Below are 27,859 nucleotides of genomic sequence, written 5' to 3' on the forward strand. Positions count from 1 at the left end.
CGGGATTGTGTTCATGTTGAATGACGGGATTGTGTTCATGTTGAATGATGGGATTGTGTTCATGTTGAATGATGGGATTGTGTTCAAGTTGAATGATGGGATTGTGTTCAAGTTGAATGATGGGATTGTGTTCAAGTTGAATGATGGGATTGTGTTCAAGTTGAATGACGGGATTGTGTTCATGTTGAATGACGAGATTGTGTGAAATCTTTCTATTAATGTATATGGATTAACGGATACAAACAAAGTTCAAATATTAAAAATTTCAAACAACTATAAAAATGAAGAAACACACATTGATCTTTTATATTTTAGTGTTGGAAAGAATTCACATTACACATACATCAATAATTTATCAAGATTAATCTCTTCTCAGGTATTCGGAACAGCAAACAAAATATATCCTTGTAAGCGATGTCTTAATTCATTTCATACAAAAGAACGATTAGAACAACATTCAAAATATTGTAGTAATCATAAATCAGCTTTAATTACAATGCCTAAACCTGGTGAAAAGATTTCTTTTGAAGATTATAATAAATCTATCATGCACCCATTTGTGATATACGCTGATTTTGAGTGTATCCTTAAAAAGATAAATACTGCTTCTCCTAATCCAAAAGAATCATATACAAATAAATATCAAAAACATATTCCTTGTGGTTTCTGTTATTATATCAAATCATCTGTTGGAGAAAAGTATAACAAACTTGAACATTATTGTGGAAAAAAAGCTTCACAAGAGTTCGTAAAACGATTAGAAAAGGATTGTATAAGACTCACTAAATTAATGAAAGAAACAAATGAACCAATGAAATTAACCAAAGAAGAAAAATTAGAATTTAGAAAGAACAATATCTGTCATATTTGTGAGGGGGAAATTAAGGAGTCTAAAGTTAGGGATCATTGTCATCTTACTGGTAAATATAGAGGTCCCGCTCATTCCTGTTGTAATCTTAGTTATAAATTACCTTCTTTTATTCCAGTCTTTCTTCACAATAGCGCCAACTATGATACACATCTATTTATAAATGAACTTTCAAAAACACCAGGGAATATTTCTGCCATAACAAACACAAGTCAAAAGTATATTTCATTTACAAAAATGATATTCACAAAACCTTTAACTCGTATTAGGTTTCTAGATTCTTACAAGTTTATGGGAACACCACAAGCCTACCTCGCATCAAATCTAAGCTCCACAGACTCTTTTCCAAATCTTAATTCATTCTTTCCAAAAGAGGAAATTCTCACTAAAGAGGAAATTCAGATTAAAGAGAGAATTCAAAGTAAAGAGGAAATTCTAATTAATGAGGAAATTAATGAAGAAATTCTAACTGAAGATGAAATTCTAATTATAAAGAAAATTCGAACAATGAATGAAATTCTAACTAAAGAGAAAATTCTGATTAAAGATGAAATTCTGCTTAAAGAAGGAATTCTTACGAGAGAGGAAATTCAAACAAGGAATGAAATTCAAAGTAAAGAGAAAATTCTTACAAGTAAGGGAATTTATCCTTATGATTATATGGATTCATTTATGAGATTTAAAGAAACACAACTTCCATCAAAAGAAAGTTTCTATAATAACCTTTATGAAGAAGAGATAAGTGATAAGGAATATAAACACGCACAAGAAATATGGAAAATATTTAAGATAAAGAACCTTGGAGAATATCATGATTTATATCTAAAAACAGATGTTTTATTGTTAGCTGATGTGTTTGAAGCTTTTAGATCACTCTGTCATAATAAAAATTGTTATGGATTAGATCCTGCCCACTATTTCACAGCTCCTGATTTAGCTTGGAGTGCAATGTTGAAAATGACAAAACAAGATATAGATTTAATCAGTGATGTGGATATGCTTTTGATGATTGAGAAGTCCAAGAGAGGTGGAATATCACAAGTATGTTCAAAAAGATATGCTAAAGCAAATAATAAATATCTTCCAAATTATGACAGTGAAAAAGATAGTAATTATTTGATGTATTTTGATGCTAATAATTTGTATGGATGGGCAATGTCTCAATCTCTGCCTTATGGTAAATTAGAGTGGGTGGAAGAAAAGGATTATGAAAAGGCTTTGATGAATATTGTTATTTCTTCTCAAGAGGAATTGAATGACGAAGAAGAAGGTTATTATTTTGAAGTTGATTTGAGGTACCCGAGTGATCTTCATAATAAGCATAAAGATCTTCCTTTTGCATGTGAGAAAGAAACCCCAAAGAAAGAATGGTTAAGTGATTATCATAAAAGTTTTAATATTAAAGGTAAATCAACAGAAAAGTTATTAACAACATTCTATGATAAAGAGGGATATGTTTTGCATCAGAGAAGCTTAAAACAGTTTTTGAGAGAAGGATTGAGAGTAGCTAAAATTCATAGAGTTTTAAAATTTAAACAAAGTCCTTGGGTGAAAAAGTATATTCAATTCAATACAGATATGAGAGCAAATACAAAAGTAAAATTTGAAGGGGACTTTTATAAATTAATGAATAATGCTGTATTTGGAAAGACTATGGAAAATGTTAGAAACAGGCAAAACATTAGATTCGCAACATCTTGGAAAGAAGCTTCGAGATTGATAAATAAACCAAGTTTTGAGAGAGAAGAGGTTTTTTTCAGAGAACTTTTCTACAATTCATATGAAAAAGGAAAGTATTGTAATGGATAAACCAATTTATATTGGAACAGCAGTTCTTGATTTATCAAAGATATTGATGTATGATTATTTGTATAATGACTTAAAGAAAGAGTATGGTGAAAATGTTTCATTGTTGTATATGGACAATAATAGTTTTATCCTAGATATAAAAACTGATGATGTTTATAAAGATATGAAGAAAAATATTGGACTATATGATACAAGTAATTTCAGCAAGAAGAGTGAGTTATTTTCCAAAAAGAATGAAAAGGTTATTGGTAAGTTTAAGGATGAGTTGGGTGGAAATGTAATGAGTGAGTTTATTGGATTGAGAGCAAAGGCATATGCTTATAAGTATGGTGATCAGATTGATAAGAGGTTAAAGGGAATAAAGAAATATGTAATAAAGAAATCAATAACTTTTAGAAATTATTATAATTGTTTGATGAATAAGAAGGAAGAATATCGGAAAATGAATACAATAAGAAGTTATAAACATAACATATATAGTGAAGAAGTAAATAAAAAGGCATTAGGAGCCTTTGATGATAAGAGATTTATTTTAGATAATGGAATAGATTGTGTTCCATATGGATATTGTATGGTAGAGTGTATAAAATAGATTGTGTTTTAACGATGGGAAGATGGGTTAGGGTTTTTTAAGGGCTACCGCCGCGTTTTTTCGCAATATATAAATGGTCAAACCAAGTATTAATCAAACTAAAGAGTGGAGAAAATCTCAGAGTAGGGTAAGAATACTGATTCTGGCTCACTTTTCCCCATGTAAATGAATGGGGGATTTTCAGCGATTTATATTTTTTTTCCCTAAAAATAAATCCCCTTTTTATCCCAAGGTATATTTATTTGTCTCCCCTTTTAACTTGGAGGTTGAACCTCATTGAATTGAACACCTGGGGGTTGAACAGCTCACTCATTGAACCTATAAAGATTTGTTCATTCTCAAATTCCTTCAATAGTTTAATTTTCTTTGCACAATAATCCCCATCTAAAATATTGACAAACAAAACATTTGAATCTTTATATTTTTTAAGATACCCCATTTGTGCCATTACGAAATGATAAACTTCTCTTAATGCTCTCATCTGACCACCTCCTGAGCCACATATCATTTTGAGATTATAGTAAATTATTTTTTCATTGTTCAATTGATAACCATCAAAGTTTTCAGTCCATTCAAGGATATTCATTTTTTTCTTTACATCATCTAACTTACTAGTTTTTAAATTAATTCGCTTATTTGTTTTATTTACCTTTGTTTTAGTTATTTTTTCAATAAGACTTATTTGATATTTTTCACATTCATTATGTTTTCCATTTATATACCAAGACTGAGATTTTCTCCACTCTTTAGTTTGATTAATACTTGGTTTAACCATTTATATATTGTGAAAAAAACGCGGCGGTAGCCCTTAAAAAACCCTAACCCATCTTCCCATCGTTAAAATATAATCTATTTTATACACTCTATCATACAATATCCATATGGAACACAATCTATTCCATTATCTAAAATAAATCTCTTATCATCAAAGGCTCCTAATGCCTTTTTATTTACTTCTTCACTATATATGTTATGTTTATAACTTCTTATTGTATTCATTTTCCTATATTCTTCTTTCTTATTCATCAAACAATTATAATAATTTCTAAAAGTTATTGATTTCTTTATTACATATTTCTTTATTCCCTTTAACCTCTTATCAATCTGTTCACCATACTTATAAGCATATGCCTTTGCTCTCAATCCAATAAACTCACTCATTACTTTTCCACCCAACTCATCCTTAAACTTACCAATAACCTTTTCATTCTTTTTGGAAAATAACTCGCTCTTCTTGCTGAAATTACTTGTATCATATACTCCAATATTTTTCTTCATATCTTCATAAACATCATCAGTTTTTATATCTAGGATAAAACTATCAGTATCCATATACAACAATGAAACATTTTCACCATACTCTTTCTTTAAGTCATTATACAAATAATCATACATCAATATCTTTGATAAATCAAGAACTGCTGTTCCAATATAAATTGGTTTATCCATTACAATACTTTCCTTTTTCATATGAATTGCAGAAAAGTTCTCTGAAAAAACCTCTTCTCTCTCAAAACTTGGTTTATTTATCAATCTCGAAGCTTCTTTCCAAGATGTTGCGAATCTAATGTTTTGCCTGTTTCTAACATTTTCCATAGTCTTTCCAAATACAGCATTATTCATTAATTTATAAAAGTCCCCTTCAAATTTTACTTTTGTATTTGCTCTCATATCTGTATTGAATTGAATATACTTTTTCACCCAAGGACTTTGTTTAAATTTTAAAACTCTATGAATTTTAGCTACTCTCAATCCTTCTCTCAAAAACTGTTTTAAGCTTCTCTGATGCAAAACATATCCCTCTTTATCATAGAATGTTGTTAATAACTTTTCTGTTGATTTACCTTTAATATTAAAACTTTTATGATAATCACTTAACCATTCTTTCTTTGGAGTTTCTTTCTCACATGCAAAAGGAAGATCTTTATGCTTATTATGAAGATCACTCGGGTACCTCAAATCAACTTCAAAATAATAACCTTCTTCTTCGTCATTCAATTCCTCTTGAGAAGAAATAACAATATTCATCAAAGCCTTTTCATAATCCTTTTCTTCCACCCACTCTAATTTACCATAAGGCAGAGATTGAGACATTGCCCATCCATACAAATTATTAGCATCAAAATACATCAAATAATTACTATCTTTTTCACTATCATAATTTGGAAGATATTTATTATTTGCTTTAGCATATCTTTTTGAACATACTTGTGATATTCCACCTCTCTTGGACTTCTCAATCATCAAAAGCATATCCACATCACTGATTAAATCTATATCTTGTTTTGTCATTTTCAACATTGCACTCCAAGCTAAACCAGGAGCTGTGAAATAGTGGGCAGGATCTAATCCATAACAATTTTTATTATGACAGAGTGATCTAAAAGCTTCAAACACATCAGCTAACAATAAAACATCTGTTTTTAGATATAAATCGTGATATTCTCCAAGGTTCTTTATCTTAAATATTTTCCATATTTCTTGTGCGTGTTTATATTCCTTATCACTTATCTCTTCTTCATAAAGGTTATTATAGAAACTTTCTTTTGAAGGAAGTTGTGTTTCTTTAAATCTCATAAATGAATCCATATAATCATAAGGATAAATTCCCTTACTTGTAAGAATTTTCTCTTTACTTTGAATTTCATTCCTTGTTTGAATTTCCTCTCTCGTAAGAATTCCTTCTTAAGTCAGAATTTCATCTTTAATCTGAATTTCCTCTTTAGTTCGAATTTTCTTTATAATTAGAATTTCATCTTCAGTTAGAATTTCTTCATTAATTAGAGTTTCCTCTTTACTTTGAATTCTCTCTTTAATCTGAATTTCCTCTTGAGTGAGAATTTCCTCTTTTGGAAAGAATGAATTAAGATTTGGAAAAGAGTCCGTGGAGCTTAGATTTGATGCGAGGTAGGCTAGTGGTGTTCCCATAAACTTGTAAGAATCTAAAAACCTAATACGAGTTATAGGTTTTGTGAATATCATTTTTGAAAATGAAATATACTTTTGACTTGTGTTTGTTATGGCAGAAATATTCCCTGGTGTTTTTGAAAGTTCATTTATAAATAGATGTGTATCATAGTTGGCGCTGTTGTGAAGAAAGACTGGAATAAAAGAAGGTAATTTATAATTAAGATTACAACAGGAATGAGCGGGACCTCTATATTTACCAGTAAGATGACAATGGTCTCTAACTTTAGACTCCTTAATTCCCCCTCACAAATATGACAGATATTGTTCATTCTAAATTCTAATTTTTCTTCTTTGGTTAATTTCATCGGTTCATTTGTTTCTTTCATTAATTTAGTGAGTCTTATACAATCCTTTTCTAATCGTTTTACAAACTCTTGTGAAGCATTTTTTCCACGATAATGTTCAAGTTTGTTATACTTTTCTCCAACAGATGATTTGATATAATAACAGAAACCACAAGGAATATGTTTTTGATATTTATTTGTATATGGTTCTTTTGGATTAGGAGAAGCAGTATTTATCTTTTTAAGGATACATTCAAAATCAGCGTATATCACAAATGGGTGCATGATAGATTTATTATAATCTTCAAAATAAATCTTTTCACCAGGTTTAGGCATTGTAATTACAGCTGATTTATGATTACTACAATATTTTGAATGTTGTTCTAATCGTTCTTTTGTATGAAATGAATTAAGACATCGCTTACAAGGATATATTTTGTTTGCTGTTCTGAATACCTGAGAAGAGATTAATCTTGATAAATTATTGATGTATGTGTAATGTGAATTCTTTCCAACACTAAAATATAAAAGGTCAATGTGTGTTTCTTCATTTTTATAGTTGTTTGAAATTTTTAATATTTGAACTTTGTTTGTATCCGTTAATCCATATACATTAATAGAAAGATTATTCTTTTTCTCAAATTTAGGAATATCTGTTAATGGCATTGGGAATTTAAAATCTTTAATGTCCAAGGTATTCTCATATTTCATATATTGTTTTACTCTTTCTGAATTACATTTTGGTGGATGTAAGTGAGCAAGAACAGACCAGAGAAAACATTTATTATCATTGTTCTTAATATTAACAACTGCCTTCTTTAGTTTTATTTCTTTTGGTAATTCAATATAAGAAGAAGCTTTAAGAGGGTTTGATTTTAGAATGTGTATATCTAAAAGATGATTTTTTAATATTGAATCCACTTCCTACCACTGTATTATCAACATCCTCCTCTTGTCTTGATAGTTCTTCATAAACCCCACTATTCAAAAATCTTGAAATGATGTTATAAAATGAAGATCTGTTCTCATATAAGGAGTTTGTTCTTCATCTTGTCTTTTCATATTCATTTTCACTCCCATATAAAACTTTAAAGTTTTTATTTCTTTTAATGTCTTTTTAATAAATTTTTCAACATCGGGTTTCACTATTTCAATTGATTCAGCTATTGATGATGGACTGGGTTCTCCAAATTGAAAAATCCTTATTTTTATATGCCCTTTAAATGCCTCATCAGTGTTTTTAATATAATAGTCTCCCTTTACTTTAAACTCATTTTTCTTGTGTTTTTGTGATTGAAGATGTTGATTATAACTACTCTTCAAAACATCCTTTGAACAGATATCACAATGTTTTCTTTCCAACTCAAGAGGAGATATTTGATGAAATAGATTAAATGTGTGTTTGTTGGTTCGGAGGTGTTTTCTATAATGTTTATATTCGTGATTACAAACATCGCAGTACGTTGTATTCACCATATTTATAGAATAAAACTTTGCTTAAACTAAAATTTTCTTGATGAAAATTTCGTTTAATTTATAGGTGAATCTGTGCTTAAAAACATTTTATCCTCCAACTTTTTCACTTAATAAATACAATGTTTCAAGACACAAAAGACAAGTTTCAATCAATCTCTTCATCTGTTAAAGATACTGAGAAATATGTCAAGGATGTAAAATTGAACAAAGATAAATATAACAACTATTGGATAAAAACTATTATGGTAAATAATATGAGTTCTTCAATTTCCTTCAGTGGAAGGGCTTTTAGTATACCTGGTAGAACATCAATTAAAGTATCTCTAACAAAAGTTTCTCCTCTCCTTCTAGTAATATATTCAAAACTAGAAAAAGCAATGAAACAAGAAAAAGTATCAAAGAACAAAAACCTTATGGATGAAGCTTTAGAAAGAAAAGATAAGACCATCTGTAATATGCAAGGAGAAATTTGTATTTTTTTCAACAACCCTGAAGATGTAAATCTTGATGAAATAAAGGATGTTAATATATCAGGTGAAATGACATTTCGTTCAATAGTAGTTAACGATAATTTTAAAATTACCTTTAATATAAAAAATGTTGTCGTTGAATCTGATAATGAAAAAAAGTATATCGATATCGATGGTAATATACAACTGAAAGTATAGATGAATTTCATTTTAAGTAAAGTTTTACTTTATAAATATGCTAGACTTTCCTGATTCTCCATATGACAAATTTGAGAATTGTCCTGCGTGTGAAAGACAGGGATTAAACACAGAGTCAAAAGCCTATAAACAATGTATATTCTGTGATTATCTTCTAATTAATGATAATAAAAAATATAAAAAGGAAAATAATTCTTTTAGATTTACACCAAAAATGAATTACTTTACAAGATTGATTAGAGAAATGAATGTAAAGTATGAGGATGATAACACACCTTTCCTTACAAGGGAAGAAACTGAACGTATAAGAGAAATGTTCAAAGGATTGTTGTTGTATATTATTCATGGATGTAATTTTCAGGGAAATATCAACACAAGATATTGTATAAATAAAATAATGGATTATCTTGAAATTAAACCTGAACTTAGGATAAAATATAGAGTTTCTAAAAAAGCCAATAATAAATTAAATAACCTGTTTTTCAAATATATAAATGAATGATTTTTTACCTATTTGGGAAAATAAGATAAAATTTAACAACCATAAAAATCTCCCAAATTCATTAAGATGTCTCATAGTTGGTTCAAGTGGATGTGGAAAAACCTGCTTACTTTTAAAAATGCTCCTCACTCCCAACTTTTTAGATTATGATAATTTAATAATTTTCACAAAGTCGAGTTTTCAACCAGAGTATCAACTACTCTCACAAGGTTTTAATGCTGCTCTTCAAAAAGAAGATATAATCGGTTTATTTAAACGTCAAAAAACCTAAATGATTATAACATTGAAGATATAATTCAACTATTTTGTGATACACAGAGATGTAAAAAGAAATCAAATCTTATAACTTGTATTCTTAGTGATAATACGGATGATATACCGTCTCTCCAAGATTTGGATAAATCAAAAAAGAACCTCGTTATCTTTGATGATTGTGTTAATGAGAGAAACCAAACGGTAATGGACAGCTACTACACAAGAGGGAGACATTCTTCTTGTAATTGTATTTATCTTAGTCAATCGTACTTTCAACTTCCTCGTCGTTCCATCAGAAACAATGCTAATACTTTTATTTTATTCAAGTTAAATTCAATAGATATCAATAATTTTTGGAGAGATAATTGTTCTACATTATGTAGTAAAAAGAAATTTGAGGATTATATGAAGCACACGACTGAAAAATATAAATATATTGTTGTGAAACAAGATGAGATATTAAGGGATATATTTTTTGTTTTATAAACAATTACATATATAAATGACAACTATTATTATAAATCTTGTGGGTAAATCTGCTTCTGGAAAAAACTTTCATAAATCAAGGTTCTTGTGTAGTACAAATGAGAATATTGTAAATTTACTTAAAAAACACCCCGTGATATGCATTGTATCAACAACAACTAGAGCAATAAGACCTGGAGAAGTAAAAGGTGAAGATTATCACTATATTTCAGTGGAGGAACATATGCGATTGAGGAATGAAGGACAAATATTTGAGGAGGTTTCTCTTGGTACAACAAAATATTCACATTGTAAGAGTGAGTTAAGGAAACTAAAATCTGGTGGTGTTGGGATATTAGAAACTAATCCAGAAGGAACGAGACAAATTATTAAATATCTGAGCGGAGTGAAGATTTTATCATTCGGTTTTGATGTTGATGAAGAAACTCAACACAAACGTATGAAAAGCAGAGATGCAAGGATTAGTGAAGAAGAAATTACAACTCGCATTAATGTTAATAAAGAATTTGATGAAATATTTAAAGAAAAGGATTTATTTGAACACATCTACTTGAATGATGAAGAAAAGGAAAATTTCCCTGTTGATCTTTACAATTCATTAAATGATATTTTACAATAAATAAATGGATACAAAAGAAAGAGCAAGAAGATTTAAGGAACATCAAGAGTTGGTTTCAAAAGTTGTAAAACAACAGGAAGACATAAAGAAGAAACGCAGACAGAAACTAACGGGCGAAGAAGCATTTGAAAAAAACAAGAGAAATTTTTTAAACCACTTTTAAAAACTTCCCAAGAAAAAATGAAAGATGTTTCCACAGTTCCCACAGTAGAATATACTCCTAGAAAGCTTCAAATGTTAAAAGATTTCAGTCAAATGACGGAGGAAGAATTAGAGCATATTGGAGAATTAGAACATGATGAAGGTTTATTTCAACAACTGGAAGAGATTAATCAACCCCCTGATTATATTGTGAATGCTGTTCAAAACAATGAATATTCAGCGGATTCAAAAACCAAAGCAGGACTCATTCCAACAGAACAACCAGCAATATTTCATCTTGTTCAAGAAAAGGTATTGATATTTAATGATGAATTAAGGTTCTTAAGTTCTGCTCAACCCCCTGTTAAACTAACTCCGAGATTAATGTTTCTTCTCACAAAAGATGGAAGACAAGGTTCAACTGTGAGGGATGAATCAAAGTATATTGATAAACCATTGGATATGGAAAATAATGATGATAGAGTATATATTGATTTGCTGAACACTCTAAATTATAAGGTTATTCTTTCTGGTAAAAGTAGGAAGAATGAGAAGGAGAAACACATTATTCAGGCTTTAAGTATCCTTGGTTCAGGTATTAGTTTTCTTCCAAATGACCCATCGCAATTAGTTAATAGACTGTTATTGTTGTTCGGCAGTAAGAAGGCTGGAAATAACAATTGTTTTAATGAAGCATCAGCCATTTTAGACCAGTTGATGAACATGAAAATAATTAATAAATCTCAATATAAAGACATTTTATCTCATATTAAATAAGATGAGAAGCACAATCCTGAGTTTTAATTTCACAACAAGCGACCACACATCTTCATTCCCATACCCACTACAACTTGACACAACAAAAGAATATGAGGCATCTTTATTGTCCATGGAGACTTATAATACCTTATTTAATATAACCGAGAAAAATGACAAGTTTAGTTATAATCCGGGAAGTGGATACAAAACGATAACAGTCTCACCGAGCATACGAGATTTCTCAAATATCTTCCGAAATTGCTCGTCTTATGAAAGAACAGGGTGATGAACCAAAAAATATTGTTATAAACATTCAAAAACATACTTCAAAATCAACGATTAAAGTTAAAAATAACTACAAGGTTGATTTCACAATTGATAATTCATTTAGAGAGTTATTAGGTTTCTCCTCAAAAAAGATTGAAACTAATGGGACGTTTTACAGTGATAATGTCATTCAAATATCCTCAGGAATAAATTCGGTGTTAATTCACTGTGATTTGATTGATGGTGCTTATAATGATGGATTCAAAACAAATACAATATTTTCATTCAGCGCATACTCAACCCCAATTGGTTATAAATTCAATATGGAGCCTAAAAATTTGGTTTATCTACCTGTGTCAGGAAAAACCATACACAGAGTAAATTTTAGGATAACCGACCAAGATAATCGTGTGATCTCTTTTAATGGAGAAGTTATATCCATCAGAATTCACCTACGTGAAGTTTTTCAATAAATAAATACGATGGTTATTGTGAGGAAGCACGAGTTGGGAAAATATAAAATAATTACAGGGGATGGGATGTTCCTTTCCCCGTACTACAAGGGTGAAGGTATGTATCTTGGTAGAGGATACTATAAACCTAAGAGACAAAGGGGTGTCGGACATCAATTTAGAGGAGATGGGATAATTGATACTCTCATGGGTATTGGTTCAACTATTCTTAAACATAAAGACCTAATTGGTTCAACTGCTTCTGCTGTGGGAAATGTAGCAGGTGCTGTAAAGAGTATAAAAGATGCTCAGAAAGAATCTCATAAATTACAAGCAATAAAAGAAATTAAGAAAGGTAAAACTCCTTCACACACTCAAGAACGACAGAAAATAATTCAAATACTTGGATCAGGGTTTCAAAAGTTTTAACATCTTTTTTCCTAAATAAATACAAGTATGGAAGCAATTGATAGTATCTATGATTTGGATGATACTATTATTATCTCAAACTCCACTAAAAAAGAAGATTACTTCAAGGTAAATGCAATAACTGGAACAGACTGGAATACAAATGGTACAAAAAGTTTTGAAATAAATAATCAACAAACCTATTTGAATCTCTCCGAAAGTTTCTTGTTGTGTAAATTTAAATTCACTAAGGCTGGGAATAACACAAACGCTACACTTGTAAATGATTTCTTCTGGAAAATGTTTGATAGTGTGCGATTGTATATTGGAACACAAGAAGTTGAAGCGGTTGATTATGTCTCTGCTGTATCTGAAATGATGAAATTTACACTCTATACATTCAGTGATAGAATGGGAAAGGGGTCTGTCGAAGGTTTTATTCCTGATATGTCAATGGGAACAAACACAGACCCTGGATATATTCAAAGGAAAGGAATGTATAATGATGATACAAAAGCAGAAAATAGTTTTACTGTGGCAGTTCCTCTTAAAGGTATATTTGGATTTTGTGATTATGATAAAGTTCTGTATGGTCTTAAAATTAGATTTCAACTACAAAGGAATGATAATGAAAATAGATTGCTTTTTGGTGTTGGTAATGCTTTTGGTGATCAGAATAAATTTGTAATTGAGGAGATGAGTTGGTATATCAGTGAATATACTCCTAATCTTAAAACAGAAGAGATGTTGAATCGAAGACTTAACTCAAAGAAGCCACTCAGTGTATCATACCTCAAAAGAAGATGTCAACACGTTAAACTCAATCAAACTACTTACACGTGGAATTTGGGTGTTCTGGAAGGAAAGCCACGATATCTGTGGATGATTTTTAAAAAGCCAGATGGTGATACTGCGACTGATAAGAATAATGCATTGAGTGATAATGCTAAGGTGAAACAACTTCGCGTTTCTCTAGATGGAACATTTTATCCACGAGATAGATTGGAAATTAATTGGGAAAAAAATGATTTTGCTGAAGCATACAAGTCTTACCAAAAGGTGTGTGAAAGTAATGGAAATAAAGAACCTATTTTGGATATGACAGCATTTAAAAGTTTGTATACAATCTATACGTTTGACCTGAGCGCTCAAAAAGAAACTATAAAGTCTAATCGAGTGGATACTTCCCTATACATTGAAAGAGGAGAGAGTGAAGAAGTTGATACATATTGTTTGCTTTTGGAAGAAACAGAATTGCAGATTAATACAGATAATGGTGTGATGATTAGTCTCACATAATTTTTTTGTTAAATAAATGAGTGGCAAAGTACCAACTGGGGTATATGTTAATCAAATCAATCTTCATAAACTATCATCTTGTGTTCAAAATCAAAAGCCTTGTACGATTAACGTTAATACAATTCAGAGAAAAGGAGCAGTAAGAATTGATGTTTTGCTCACAAGAGAACAGGTTAAAATCTTGAATGACACTGACTCACTTAAAATTAAAATGACAAAACCAATGTTGAAAAAATATTCAATAAGAGAGACGAGTGGAGGATTTCTCCCATTTCTAATTCCTTTATTTGCTGGTTTAAGTGCGGTTGGAGCATTGACGGGTGGTATTTCAACAGCGGTCAAAACTGCCAACGAAAGGAAGGCTCAACTCCAGACTCAAAAAGAATTGGAAAGACATAACAAAGAGTTGGAGAAACAAATTAGTGGAAGTGGTGTAATTGTAGATTTTGCTGAAAAACTTGAAGGTCTGCCTGATAAAGCGAGATTGTTAGTTGGAGATATGCTTTCTTCTATAGCACAAGCAGGTGTAAAATTAACGAAAAGAGGTAATGGATTATATCTTTCTAATAAATAAATGAGCATTGATGAGTGGTTGAAAGAATTTGGAAAGAATACAACATCAAATTTACAACTTGTCAAATATTGTAAGAAATTAAATATTCATAATGTGGTTATTTGTATGAGAGATGAATTATCAAATGTGTCGAAACATACAAAGAATATTATTATGAACTTAGAAGATAATGATGGGAACGGTTCTCATTGGGTTTGTATTTTTAATAGTCAAGACAAATATTATTTTGATAGTTTTGGTCTTCCACCACCTGTTGAAGTCATAAAATTCTTACAGAATGGTGTTTATCAAACATTTCAAGTCCAAGAATTAAATTCCAAGTGTTGTGGTCAATTATGTCTGTATCTGTTATTTCAACTCAACAAAAATAAAAAATTTTATGATATTATTTTTAATCTAATATAAATGACTTATGTTGGTAAAGATGGTTCTATCTTTGGTGTCTCTCAAGAACTGGATATTGATTTATCAAATTATTATACAAAGGCACAGGCTGAACGATATAAATATAATATAAACAAAAATATTAACATGAAAAATGCTTATAAATTAAAAAATTATCCAAGCCCGACTGACGCGAATGACTTGGTGAGATTAAGCGATTTATCACAATATATATACTTAAATAAAACGGCTGTGTATTCTAAAGATACAGAAGTGTTGATATTATCTCCAGGTCATACAGAATTCACAGTTCGAATTAAAATAAATTTTTATAAAGAAGGGCGTATCGTTTGTATGAGAATAGAACAATGGGGGTATGATATGAATGATTTAGGGTATAATTGGTCATTTAAAATTAACCTCGAAGACCAGGAACAATTAAATCAGTCTCGTAAGGAAGAATATTATCCACTTGGTATCGAGAATGAGTTTTGTGGAGCCACGATTAGTAAACAACAAATAAAAGAATTTAATAAGGGTAAATATAATAATGGTTTTGCCCTTGTTTATCTCATGAAAACAGAAAAAACAGGATTATATATAATAAGTAAGGAAATACAAAATGATTTAACTATGGGAAGATGGGGAGGTGTTTCGTGCCATAATATTATTCTAACATATATTTCTAATACATAAATGACAGCAAGAAGGCTTCAAGAAAATTATCATTTCTGTGTCCAAGCATACCTTCAAGAAAAGGGTATTCGGTATTTTAATAAATATGTTCTACAACATAAGAATGAGGTATTTTCAATAAAAGATTGGCATTATGCTGATGTTGATAAACCAACAACTTTAGATTTAATTAGAATGTTAAATAATGAAAAAATTATAAGGTTAAGAAAAGGTAAGGCTCTTTTAGAAATCCAAAAGAAATTTTATTGGTTTCCTGTTGTAAAAAAAATTATTTTGGATACAGGAATAACAAGAAATCCTGATGAATATATGTATAATATTCTATGGGGTGTAAACAATTCAAGTATAGTAAGGGATGAGGAAGGAGTTGAAGAAGAGAGGGAAGAGGAGGAAAAGGAGGAGGAGGAGAGAGAGAAGGAGGAAAAAGAGAAGAGAGAGAGGGAGGAAAGAGAGAGAATGAATAAATATCAAAATATGGAAACCAGTGAGATTCAAAAAAGAATAGAGGTATTAAAGAAATTAACTTATCTCACCAGGGAGGAATACAAAGAATTAAAAAGTCTATTTGCAATACTTTCGACAAGACTATCGACATCGAGAAGACATGTATTTTAATTCAAGTTTTTTCTTAAATAAATGGAGGAGAGAGTGAAGGCATTTCTAAGGATTCTTTATGTTTTAAAAATTAAGATTCAAATGTGCATGTTGGAAACTAAAAAGGTTTTTGCACTCTGCAGGAATTTTTCTCATAAATAAATGAGTTATTGTCTCAAATGTAAAAAGAAAACTAATACTAAAAATATTTCATATATTAAAAGTAAAAATAACAGGGTTATACAAAAAGGTATATGTTCGGTGTGTGGTTCAAAAAAAAAATCAATTTATCTCCAAACACAAACTCGGAGGAGATATACAAAAGTTTTTATCAGGAAGTAAATTTACAACTACTGGAATACCAGGGAATTACATCTTCCAGGTTATTCTTTCTGTGGTCCAGGCACAAACTTAGATAAAAGATTAGATGAGGCAGACAATCCTAAATCCTGGAGTAAACCAATCAATAGAGTTGATGAAGTGTGCATGAGACACGATATTGATTATGGGAATACCACAACGTTGGAAGAAAAGCATGAAGCCGATAGAGAAATGTTGTATAATTTGTCTCTGATACAAAATCCAACCTTGAGAGAAAAAGTTGATAGGTTCATCGTGAAGAAGATGATTAGTGCTAAATTGAAACTTGGACTTGGAAATTCAAAAACTTATAGGCTCTAATGATGCCATTAAGACTGAAGAGCAATTAGCTGATGAATTACATAAACCAATATTCACAAAGTTTCAGAGAAGGAAAGTTTATTCCAAGGAAGTTGATTATATCTGGTCTGCTGATTTGATTGAACTCAATAATGATAAGGGGTACAAGTATGCTTTAACCGTTATTGATTTGAGGAGTAGATATGCGTGGGTTGTCCCTTTAAAAAACAAAACAGGTAATACTCTTATGTTAGCTTTTCAACAGATATTTAATAAAAGTAAGAGAAAACCTAAGAAATTGTGGACTGATGAGGGTAGAGAGTTTTATAACAAGACATTTATGAATTTTCTAAAAAATAACAGTATTACATTATACAGTACCTTTAATGAAGGGAAGGCAGTTGTTGTTGAACGTTTTAATCGTACCTTAAAAGAGAGACTATATAAAAAATTCACACAACTCGGTTCACAACAATGGTTATCTTTTATTCAGGATATTGTGGATAAGTATAATGACACGATTCACACGTCAACGAATATGAAGCCATCAGAAACATTTACAAAATTAAAATATGAAAAAGAGATTAATGTCAGAAAACCTAAGTTCAAAGTTGGTGATATCGTAAGAATATATAGGTGGAAATCTCATTTTGAAAAGGGTTTTACTGAACGATGGACGAAAGAACTTTTTAAAATTGTTGATGTAATAGATACAGTTCCTTGGACTTATAAAATATATGATTTGGAAGGGGAAGAGATTTTAGGTTCATTTTATGCACAGGAATTACAAAAGACAAAACTAAGCAGATAATACACCTTTGTGGACACTAGAGGGACAAGTCCGAGGTGTATAACAGTATATAATGTGTGTCAAGGGGGACGTTCTTAGATCTGTGAACCCCAAACACAGAATCCTCAACTGAATAGTCAAGGCTTAACTTTTGTTTGTGTGTGTGTGTGCAATGGGAGCAATAGGTTGGCGCTTCACTCCCTCCTACTATACACCGTTGTGGACACTCGAGGGCCAAGTCCGAGGTGTATAACAGTATATAATGTGTGTCAAGGGGGACGTTCTTAGATCTGTGAACCCCAAACACAGAATCCTCAACTGAATAGTCAAGGCTTAACTTTTGTTTGTTGATGTGTATGTGTGTGTGTGTCCCAACCCTCACATTCAAAATCTCAACCCCAACCCTCACATTCAAAATCTCAACCCCAACTCAATCCTCACCCAACACAGTCTTTTTCAAAATGAGATTTCCACATATATATATATATATATATATATATATATATATATATATATATATATATATATATATATATATATATATATATATATTTTACGTTTTTTTTTTCTCTTCTTCCAATTCTGTCTTTTAAGGCTTTCAGGTTTGATGACGTAGAAAGGGGGAGTAAGCCTGCACTTTCTTCCCAGAACTTTCTTGATCTTGCTCCCATCAAGCACCATCCGACAAAGAACTACATCGATAGGTTTAGATCCCAAAGAGTGATAGCAACTCCAAAAGTCTCCAAAATATAAATAAATAAAATAATAATAATAATAAATAAATAAATAAATAAATAAAAGCCCCCAAAAAAGTTTCAAGTGTCCAACATAAACCCAACTTTCCAAGTCTTCAAGGTATAACCACATTCCCGTTGAGTTTCCAAGATATGTATCACATTGTGAGTTATCAATCCAGAACCCACATTTCAAGTATTCAAAGTAAAACCAACTTACAAAGTCTCTTAAGGATAACTCATTTACTGATTTTTTCAAAATTTGTGAGTCTCCAAGGTAGGACCCATATTTAGAACCATCTTGGCAGAACCCTTTTCCTGAGTCTCCAAGGTAGTTATTTAAACCATCAAGGCAGAACTCATTTACTGATTTTTTCAAAATTTGTGAGTCTCCAAGGTAAAACTTGTATTCTGGCTCATCAAGGTATAACTTGTTCAGTGGGTATTGTCTTGATAACTCACAATGAGTACTATTGCTGTAAAACTCTTTTTCAGGATTTTGCTGGTCTCCAAGGTATAACTCTTTGGTTGGGTCATCAAGGACGAACTCGTTCTGTGGGTCTTGGTCGCTCATAAGGTCTTCAACCAAGCCAACAATTTCGCCCCAAGTTGTAGCAAAAGCAGTATTTTCATTTCGTATTTCAGACACAATTTCCTGTGAGAGAAAATAATAATGTATTAATTAAGTTATTTAATTATTAAATGAGTATGCTTCAATCAAAGTTTGAAAATAGGAAAATAAAAAATCTTACCTCAATAGATAAGAGGTTTGAATCCAGTTCATCAACTTGAAGGTTTAGTTTCATAGAAGACAGAGAGTTCCAAGAAACACCAAAGTCATCCCACTCAAGGTCTTCAACCAAGCCAACAATTTCCCCCAAAGTTGTAGCAAAAGCAGTATTTTCATTTCGTATTTCAGACACAATTTCCTGTGAGAGAAAATAATAATGTATTAATTAAGTTATTTAATTATTAAATGAGTATGCTTCAATCAAAGTTTGAAAATAGGAAAATAAAAAATCTTACCTCAATAGATAAGAGGTTTGAATCCAGTTCATCAACTTGAAGGTTTAGTTTCATAGAAGACAGAGTTCCAAGAAACACCAAAGTCATCCCACTCAAGGTCTTCAACCAAGCCAACAATTTCCCCCAAAGTTGTAGCAAAAGCAGTATTTTCATTTCGTATTTCAGACACAATTTCCTGTGAGAGAAAATAATAATGTATTAATTAAGTTATTTAATTATTAAATGAGTATGCTTCAATCAAAGTTTGAAAATAGGAAAATAAAAAATCTTACCTCAATAGATAAGAGGTTTGAATCCAGTTCATCAACTTGAAGGTTTAGTTCCATAGAAGACAGACAGTTCGAGACAAGCACACAGAACACCATTGCCAGCAAGAACAAATGTTTAAAATGGAGCCTGGGTTTGAAGCTTTTATAGAGAAAGACTGGTGGGTGTGGTTTCCTTTGGAAATTCCCTGGGCAAGCCTAGGCAAGCCTTCATTGGGAAATTTTTCAAAACCATAACATCCTGTAATTTTCTAGTGATTTCTTTGTGAGTCAGAGATGAACTGGAAATGATGTAAGAGTGGGCGGAGCTTAGCAAAAGTAGGCGGAGCTTAGGAAAAGTGGGCGTGGCTTAGAAAAAATACCTTATGAAAAGTGGGCGGAGCTTAGCAAAAGTGGGCGGGGCTTAGGAAAAGTGGGCGTGGCTTAGAAAAAATACCTTATGAAAAGTGGTCGGAGCTTAGCAAAAGTGGGCGGGGCTTAGGAAAAGTGGGCGTGGCTTAGAAAAAATACCTTATGAAAAGTGGGCGGAGCTTAGCAAAAGTGGGCGGGGCTTAGGAAAAGTGGGCGTGGCTTAGAAAAATACCTTATGAAAAGTGGGCGGAGCTTAGCAAAAGTGGGCGGGGCTTAGGAAAAGTGGGCGGGGCTTAACAAAAAATAACCTGTGGCTCAGGAGGTGGTCAAACAAGAGCATTAAGAGAAGTTTATCATTTCGTAATGGCACAAATGGGGTATCTTAAAAAATATAAAGATTCAAATGTTTTGTTTGTCAATATTTTAGATGGGGATTATTGTGCAAAGAAAATTAAACTATTGAAGGAATTTGAGAATGAACAAATCTTTATAGGTTCAATGAGTGAGCTGTTCAACCCCCAGGTGTTCAATTCAATGAGGTTCAACCTCCAAGTTAAAAGGGGAGACAAATAAATATACCTTGGGATAAAAAGGGGATTTATTTTTAGGGAAAAAAAAATATAAATCGCTGAAAATCCCCCATTCATTTACATGGGGAAAAGTGAGCCAGAATCAGTGTTCTTACCCTACTTCTCAGTCTTGGTATATAAATGGAAAACATAATGAATGTGAAAAATATCAAATAAGTCTTATTGAAAAAATAACTAAAACAAAGGTAGATTAAACAAATAAGCGAATCAATTTAAAAACTAGTAAGTTAGAGGATGTAAAGAAAAAAATGAATATCCTTGAATGGACTGAAAACTTTGATGGTTAACAATTTACTATAATCTCAAAATGATATGTGGCTCAGGAGGTAGTCAAACAAGAGCATTAAGAGAAGTTTATCATTTCGTAATGGCACAAAAGGGGTATCTTAAAAAATATAAAGATTCAAATGATTTGTTTGTCAATATTTTAGATGGGGATTATTGTGCAAAGAAAATTAAACTATTGAAGGAATTTGAGAATGAACAAATCTTTATAGGTTCAATGAGTGAGCTAAACAATATGCATAGGTTATTTGATAAAGAGTGTCCCGGGGCTTAGACGTTTCAGATATTTAACAAATCTTTATCTTGTTGTATGGGTTATTTGAATAGAGAGCCCCTAGGTTAAAAGGGGAGACAAATAAATATACCTTGGGATAAAAAGGGGGTTTATTTTTAGGGAAAAAAAAGGGAATCGCTGAAAATCCTCCATTCATTTACATAGGGAAAAGTGAGCCAGAATCAGTATATTCACCCTACTTGCACACAATCTCGTCACTCAATGTGCACACAATCCCGTTATTCAACGCGCACACAATCCCGTCACTCAATGTGCACACAATCTCGTCACTCAATGTGCACACAATCCGTCATTCAACATGCACACAAACCCGTCATTCATCATGAACACAATCTCGTCATTCAACGTGCACACAATCCCATCATTCAACGTGCACACAATCTCCTCACTCAACGTGCACACAAACCCGTCACTCAATGTGCACACAATCCGTCATTCAACGAGCACACAATCTCGTCACTCAATGTGCACACAATCCCATCATACAACGTGCACACAATCCCTTCACTCAATTTGCACACAATCTCCTCACTCAACGTGCACACAATCCCGTCACTCAATGTGCACACAATCTCGTCATTCAATGTGCACACAATCTCGTCATTCAATGTGCACACAATACCGTCATACAAAGTGCACACAATCCCGTCATTCAACGTGCACACAATCTCCTCACTCAACGTGCACACAATCCCGTCACTCAATGTGAACGCAATCCCGTCACTCAATGTGCACACAATCTCGTCATTCAATGTGCACACAATCTCGTCATTCAATGTGCACACAATCTCGACATTCAACGTGCACACAAACCCTTCACTCAATGTGCACACAATCCGTCATTCAACGTGCACACAATCCCGTTACTCAACCTACACACTATCCCATCATTCAACGTGCACACGATCTCGTCACTCAACGTGCAGAATATCTCGTCACTCTAAGTGCACACAATCCCGTCATTCAACGTGCACACTATCCCATCACTCAACGTGCACAGAATCCCGTCATTCAAAGTGCACACAATCCCGTTACTCAACGTGCACACTATCCCGTTACTCAACGTGCACACTATCCCGTTACTCAACGTGCACACTATCCCGTTACTCAACGTGCACACTATCCCGTTACTCAACGTGCACACTATCCCGTTACTCAACGTGCACACTATCCCGTCATTCAACGTGCACATAATCCCGTCATTCAACGTGCACACAATCTCGTCATTCAACGTGCACACAATCCCATCATTCATCGTGAACACAATCTTGTCATTCAACGTGCACACAATCTCGTCATTCAACGTGCACACAATCTCATCATTCGTCATGCACACAATCTCGTCATTCATCGTGAACACAATCCCGTCATTCAACATGCGCATAATCCCCTCATTCAACGTGCACACTATCCCATCATTCATCGTGAACACAATCTTCTCATTCAACGTGCACACAATCCCGACATTCAACGTGCACACAATCCCATCACTCAACGTGCACACAATCTTCTCACTCAACGTGCACACAATCTCGTCACTCAACGTGCACACAATCTCGTCACTCATCGTGCACACTATCTTCTAACTCAACGTGAACACAATCCTGTCACTCAACGTGCACACAATCCCGTCATTCATCATGAACAAAATCCCGTCATTCAACCTCCACACAATCCCGTCACTCAACGTGCACAAAAACTCGTCACTCAACATGAACACAATCCCGTCATTCAACATGAACTCAATCCCGTCATTCAACGTGCACACAATCCCGTCATTCAACATGAATAGAAATCCTGATGAAATAAAGGATGTTAATATATCAGGTGAAATGACATTTCGTTCAAGAGTAATTAACGATCATTTTAAAATTACCTTCAATATAAAAAATGTTGTCGTTGAATCTGATAATGAAAAAAAAGTATATCGATGGTAATATTATTAAATATGAGTCAATATACAACTGAAAGTATAGATGAATTTCAGTTTAAGTAAAGTTTTACTTTATAAATATGCTAGACTTTCCTGATTCTCCATATGACAAATTTGAGAATTGTCCTGCGTGTGAAAGACCGGGATTAAACACAGAGTCAAAAGCCTATAAACAATGTATATTCTGTGATTATCTTCTAATTAATGATAATAAAAAATATAAAAAGGAAAATAATTCTTTTAGATTTACACCAAAAATGAATTACTTTACAAGATTGATTAGAGAAATGAATGTAAAGTATGAGGGTGATAACACACCTTTCCTTACAAGGGAAGAAACTGAACGTATAAGAGAAATGTTCAAAGGATTGTTGTTATATATTATTCATGGATGTAATTTTCAGGGAAATATCAACACAAGATATTGTATAAATAAAATAATGGATTATCTTGAAATTAAACCTGAACTTAGGATAAAATATAGAGTTTCTAAAAAAGCCAATAATAAATTAAATAACCTGTTTTCCAAATATATAAATGAATGATTTTTTACCTATTTGGGAAAATAAGATAAAATTTAACAACCATAAAAATCTTCCAAATTCATTAAGATGTCTCATAGTTGGTTCAAGTGGATGTGGAAAAACCTGCTTACTTTTAAAAATGCTCCTCACTCCCAACTTTTTAGATTATGATAATTTAATAATTTTCACAAAGTCGAGTTTTCAACCAGAGTATCAACTACTCTCACAAGGTTTTAATGCTGGTCTTCAAAAAGAAGATATAATCGGTTTATTTAAACGTCAAAAAAACCTAAATGATTATAACATTGAAGATATAATTCAACTATTTTGTGATACACAGAGATGTAAAAAGAAATCAAATCCTATAGCTTGTATTCTTAGTGATTATACGGATGATATACCGTCTCCCCAAGATTTGGATAAATCAAAAAAGAACCTCGTTATCTTTGATGATTGTGTTAATGAGAGAAACCAAACGGTAATGGACAGCTACTACACAAGAGGGAGACATTCTTGTTGTAATTGTATTTATCTTAGTCAATCGTACTTTCAACTTCCTCGTCATTCCATCAGAAACAATGCTAATACTTTTATTTTATTCAAGTTAAATTCAATAGACATCAATAATTTTTGGAGAGATAATTGTTCTACATTATGTAGTAAAAAGAAATTTGAGGATTACATGAAGCACACGACTGAAAAATATAAATATATTGTTGTGAAACAAGATGAGATATTAAGGGATATATTTTTTGTTTTATAAACAATTACATATATAAATGACAACTATTATTATAAATCTTGTGGGTAAATCTGCTTCTGGAAAAAAACTTTCATAAATCAAGGTTCTTGTGTAGTACAAATGAGAATATTGAAAATTTACTTAAAAAACACCCCATGATACGCATTGTATCAACAACAACTAGAGCAATAAGACCTGGAGAAGTAAAAGGTGAAGATTATCACTATATTTCAGTGGAGGAACATATGCGATTGAGGAATGAAGGACAAATATTTGAGGAGGTTTCTCTTGGTAAAACAAAATATTCACATTGTAAGAGTGAGTTCAGGTCAGGTCAGGTATGGGAGCATGTGCCAGAACAGCACGTCGCTGCGTCCACTTTCTGCCGGTACTCCAGGGGCCTCCGTCTGGCCATCCCCCAGGCAGATGCCAGGCCCATCCCCATCTCCTTGAGATGATGGTCAACCTGCTGCAACCATGAGGCACGTGGTCGGCCCACTGGCCTCCTCCACTCATGAGACTCCCTCGCTGAGAGAATCTGGTGAGCAGGATCAGCGTCAGGAAAACGAGCCACATGTCCATACAGCCGCAGCTGACGCTCACGGACTATGCAGGTAACAAATCTCATCCGAGTCTCTCTCAGCAACCGCTCGTTGGACACAAAATCCGACCAGCGATAGCCAAGGATTCTCCGAAGAGACCTGGTACCAAAGGAATTAAGTCTCCGTCTCAGATCCTTGGTCAAAGTCCAAGTCTCGCACCCATAGAGCAAGACTGGAAGTACCAAGGACCTGAAGACTCGGACTTTCGTCCTCCCGCACAGGTACCGGCAGCGCCACACCCCATGATCCAGTGAATCCATGACTCCCCAGGCCCGACCCAGACGTCTATTGACCTCCGGCTCACAACCTGCGGAGACATGAATATCACTGCCAAGGTAAGTGAATCTATCCACGACCTCAACATCCTCACCACAAACAGACACAGACAGGACAGCAGCATCCAAGATGTCACCGAAAGCCTGGATCTTTGTTTTGACCCAAGAAATCCGTAATCCCAACGGCTCCGACTCCTCATTCAGCACCTCGAGGGCCCCCAAGAGGATGTCTAAAGTCTCCGCAAAGATGACTGCATCATCTGCAAAATCAAGGTCCGAGATCTTGACATTGCCAAACGATGCACCGCAACTTGATCTCTCCGACATCCTCCCAAAAATCCAGTCCATACAAGTGCTGAAAAGTGTGGAGGCAAGTACACACCCCTGACGAACTCCAGTAACAACTGGAAATAAGTCAGAGATGGTACCACCACACTTCACAGCACTCTCAGTACCAGAGTAGAGTTCAGACATCAGATCGATCAGTTTTGGTGGCACCCCACGAAGACCAAGAATCCTCCAGAGGACATCCCGATTCACTGAATCGAACGCTTTACAGAGATCAACATAGGCTGCAAGCAGCCCCTGCCGAAACTCTCGTCTGCGTTCGGTGAGGACACGAAGTGCAAGGATACGGTCAATCGTTGACCTCTTTGGTGTAAAGCCTGACTGCTCTGGACGCTGGTGCTCAAGCAGATGGTGGCGAACCCTATCAAGAATTATCCGAGCAAAGACCTTACCCGGCACTGAGAGCAGCGTCACCCCTCGGTAGTTGTTGCAGTCTTGGCGATCACCCCTTCCCTTTCCAGAGAGGGACAACAAGGCCCCTCTTCCAGTCAGTTGCGATGATGCCTGTGTTCCAGGCAGAGCACAAAACTGCATGCAACGACGCGAGTGCAGCATTTCCACCAGCCTTGAGAAGTTCGGCATGGATGCCACAGATCCCTGGAGCTTTGCCCCGTTTCAACTGGTTCACCGCAGCCCGTGTTTCCACAAGCGATGGTGGACCACAGTTGATTCGAGGGTCAGCAACAGGGATTGTAACACCCTTGACGTCCAACTCGACAGCTGGGGGATCAGCCTGGTACAACCGCTCAAAGTAACCGGCCCAGCGGGCCTTCACTTCAGACTCCTCTGTCAAGAGCCTACCACTCTCTGCTCGAACTGCAGTGCTCCGAGGGATGGGCTTGGATGAACGTAATGCGCGAATTCCCCTGTAAGCGGGACGAGAATCACCTGTCCACAGGTGATGCTCTACCCCCTCACAGATTCCTCGCACATAGGCCTCCTTGTCCACCCTCAGTGCACGTACAGTTTTACGCCTCAGCTCCCTGAACAGCTCAGCTCTGCCATTCAGCCTGGCCCTGCGACTCTGGTCAATGGTATCCAGTGTCCCTTGAGAGACAAAATTCTTCTTTGCCCTGCGGTGAACTCCAAGGCATCCACCGGCAACATCAAGGACGGTGGTCTTGAAGGTGCTCCACAACTCTTCAGGACCCCCCAAAGCACCCAGACCCCCAAGTGTCCACTCAGCCTGTTCGCAAACTCCTCAGCTACTCTCTCATCCCTGAGCTTGGCAACATCCAGCCTAGGCTGGGATGGTACCATTCTCCAGGATTTAAGGTGCAGCTTTAGAGTTGCTACAACAAGCCTGTGGTCAGTATTGAGGAACTGAGCACTCCGGTAGACCCTGCAGTTCTGGATCATCCTCCAACGACCGTCAATGAGGACATGGTCAATCTCCTTTGCCACACCGCCAGCGTTGGAATACCAAGTCCAGCGATGAGCTTGCGGGCGCTGAAACCATGAACCAGCCACCCTAAGTCCATGACTTCTTGCAAAGTCAAGGAACTTAGTGCTATTCTGGTTCATAGTTCCTGACCCATGGGGACCAACACACACCTCATAACCATCCCTATCAGTTCCAGTCGATGCATTGAAATCCCCCAAGACTAGAACTGTATCTCGTCTGGGGCACTGATCAACCACAGACTCGAGTGTGGCGTAGAATGTGTCCTTCACGGTAAGATCACTCGCCTCAGTCGGAGCATAAATAGAGACCAGGGAAATGACACCTAAGGAGTGACGAATCCTTAATCTCATAATACGCTCGTTGACCGGTGTTACCTCAATTATCATTGGGGTCAGCTTATTGGACACAGCTACAGCAACTCCTTGGGTATGGTAACCATCAGAGCGACCAGACCAATAGTAGGTGTAACCACCCACCATTATCTCGCCGCAATCCGGTCTCCGAACCTCAGAGAGAGCTGCAATCCCGATGTCCAAACGCTTGAGCTCAGATGATAACAGAGACAGGTGATCATCCTCTCTTAGGGATAGGACATTCCAGGCACCCACCCGAAGGGACCGCCTCAGGTTAACCCAAGGAGACCGCCGTCTGGTGGACGACACCTCAGCACCACTCCGACACACTCTCCCGCAATCTGACCCAGGGATGTTACCCCGTGGTTTCCCTCCTATCAAAGATTGGGGGTCCCGAAGGCTTTGCCCCAATCCCATCATCCGGTGAGCTGCCCTGCGAAGGGAAGCTGCACAGGAGGTACTCCCACGGAGTGGGTTTTCAGATTTTTTTGCGTTTTTGCGTTTTGCGGAATGAAGCGTTTTACGGTGGCTGGAGTGCAAATCCTGCCACCAACCTCCTAATAAGAAGTAACCCAAC

At 34.4% G+C, this 27,859-nt stretch overlaps 2 protein-coding genes across 3 annotated transcripts in view; one reads left to right on the forward strand and one right to left on the reverse strand.

Annotated features, from left to right (window-relative positions):
* LOC147012619 (adhesion G protein-coupled receptor B3-like) overlaps positions 1-27,859 on the forward strand; it is a 242,602-nt gene that overhangs the window by 42,256 nt on the left and 172,487 nt on the right. The window lies entirely within an intron of this gene.
* LOC147012620 (uncharacterized) lies at positions 17,863-20,585 on the reverse strand. The gene is made up of 4 exons (XM_085853640.1): positions 19,586-20,585; positions 19,314-19,488; positions 19,040-19,216; positions 17,863-18,942 (listed from the first exon to the last, which is right to left on the reverse strand). Exons 1-4 carry the CDS (start codon positions 19,615-19,617, stop codon positions 18,010-18,012), a joined length of 1,317 nt encoding a protein of 438 aa, XP_085709766.1. The 5' UTR covers positions 19,618-20,585; the 3' UTR covers positions 17,863-18,009.

Source organism: Eptatretus burgeri, chromosome 14 (genome assembly GCF_056783735.1).
Source record: "Eptatretus burgeri isolate ZD-2024b chromosome 14, Ebu_testis_v1, whole genome shotgun sequence".
NCBI lineage: Eukaryota > Metazoa > Chordata > Myxini > Myxiniformes > Myxinidae > Eptatretus > Eptatretus burgeri.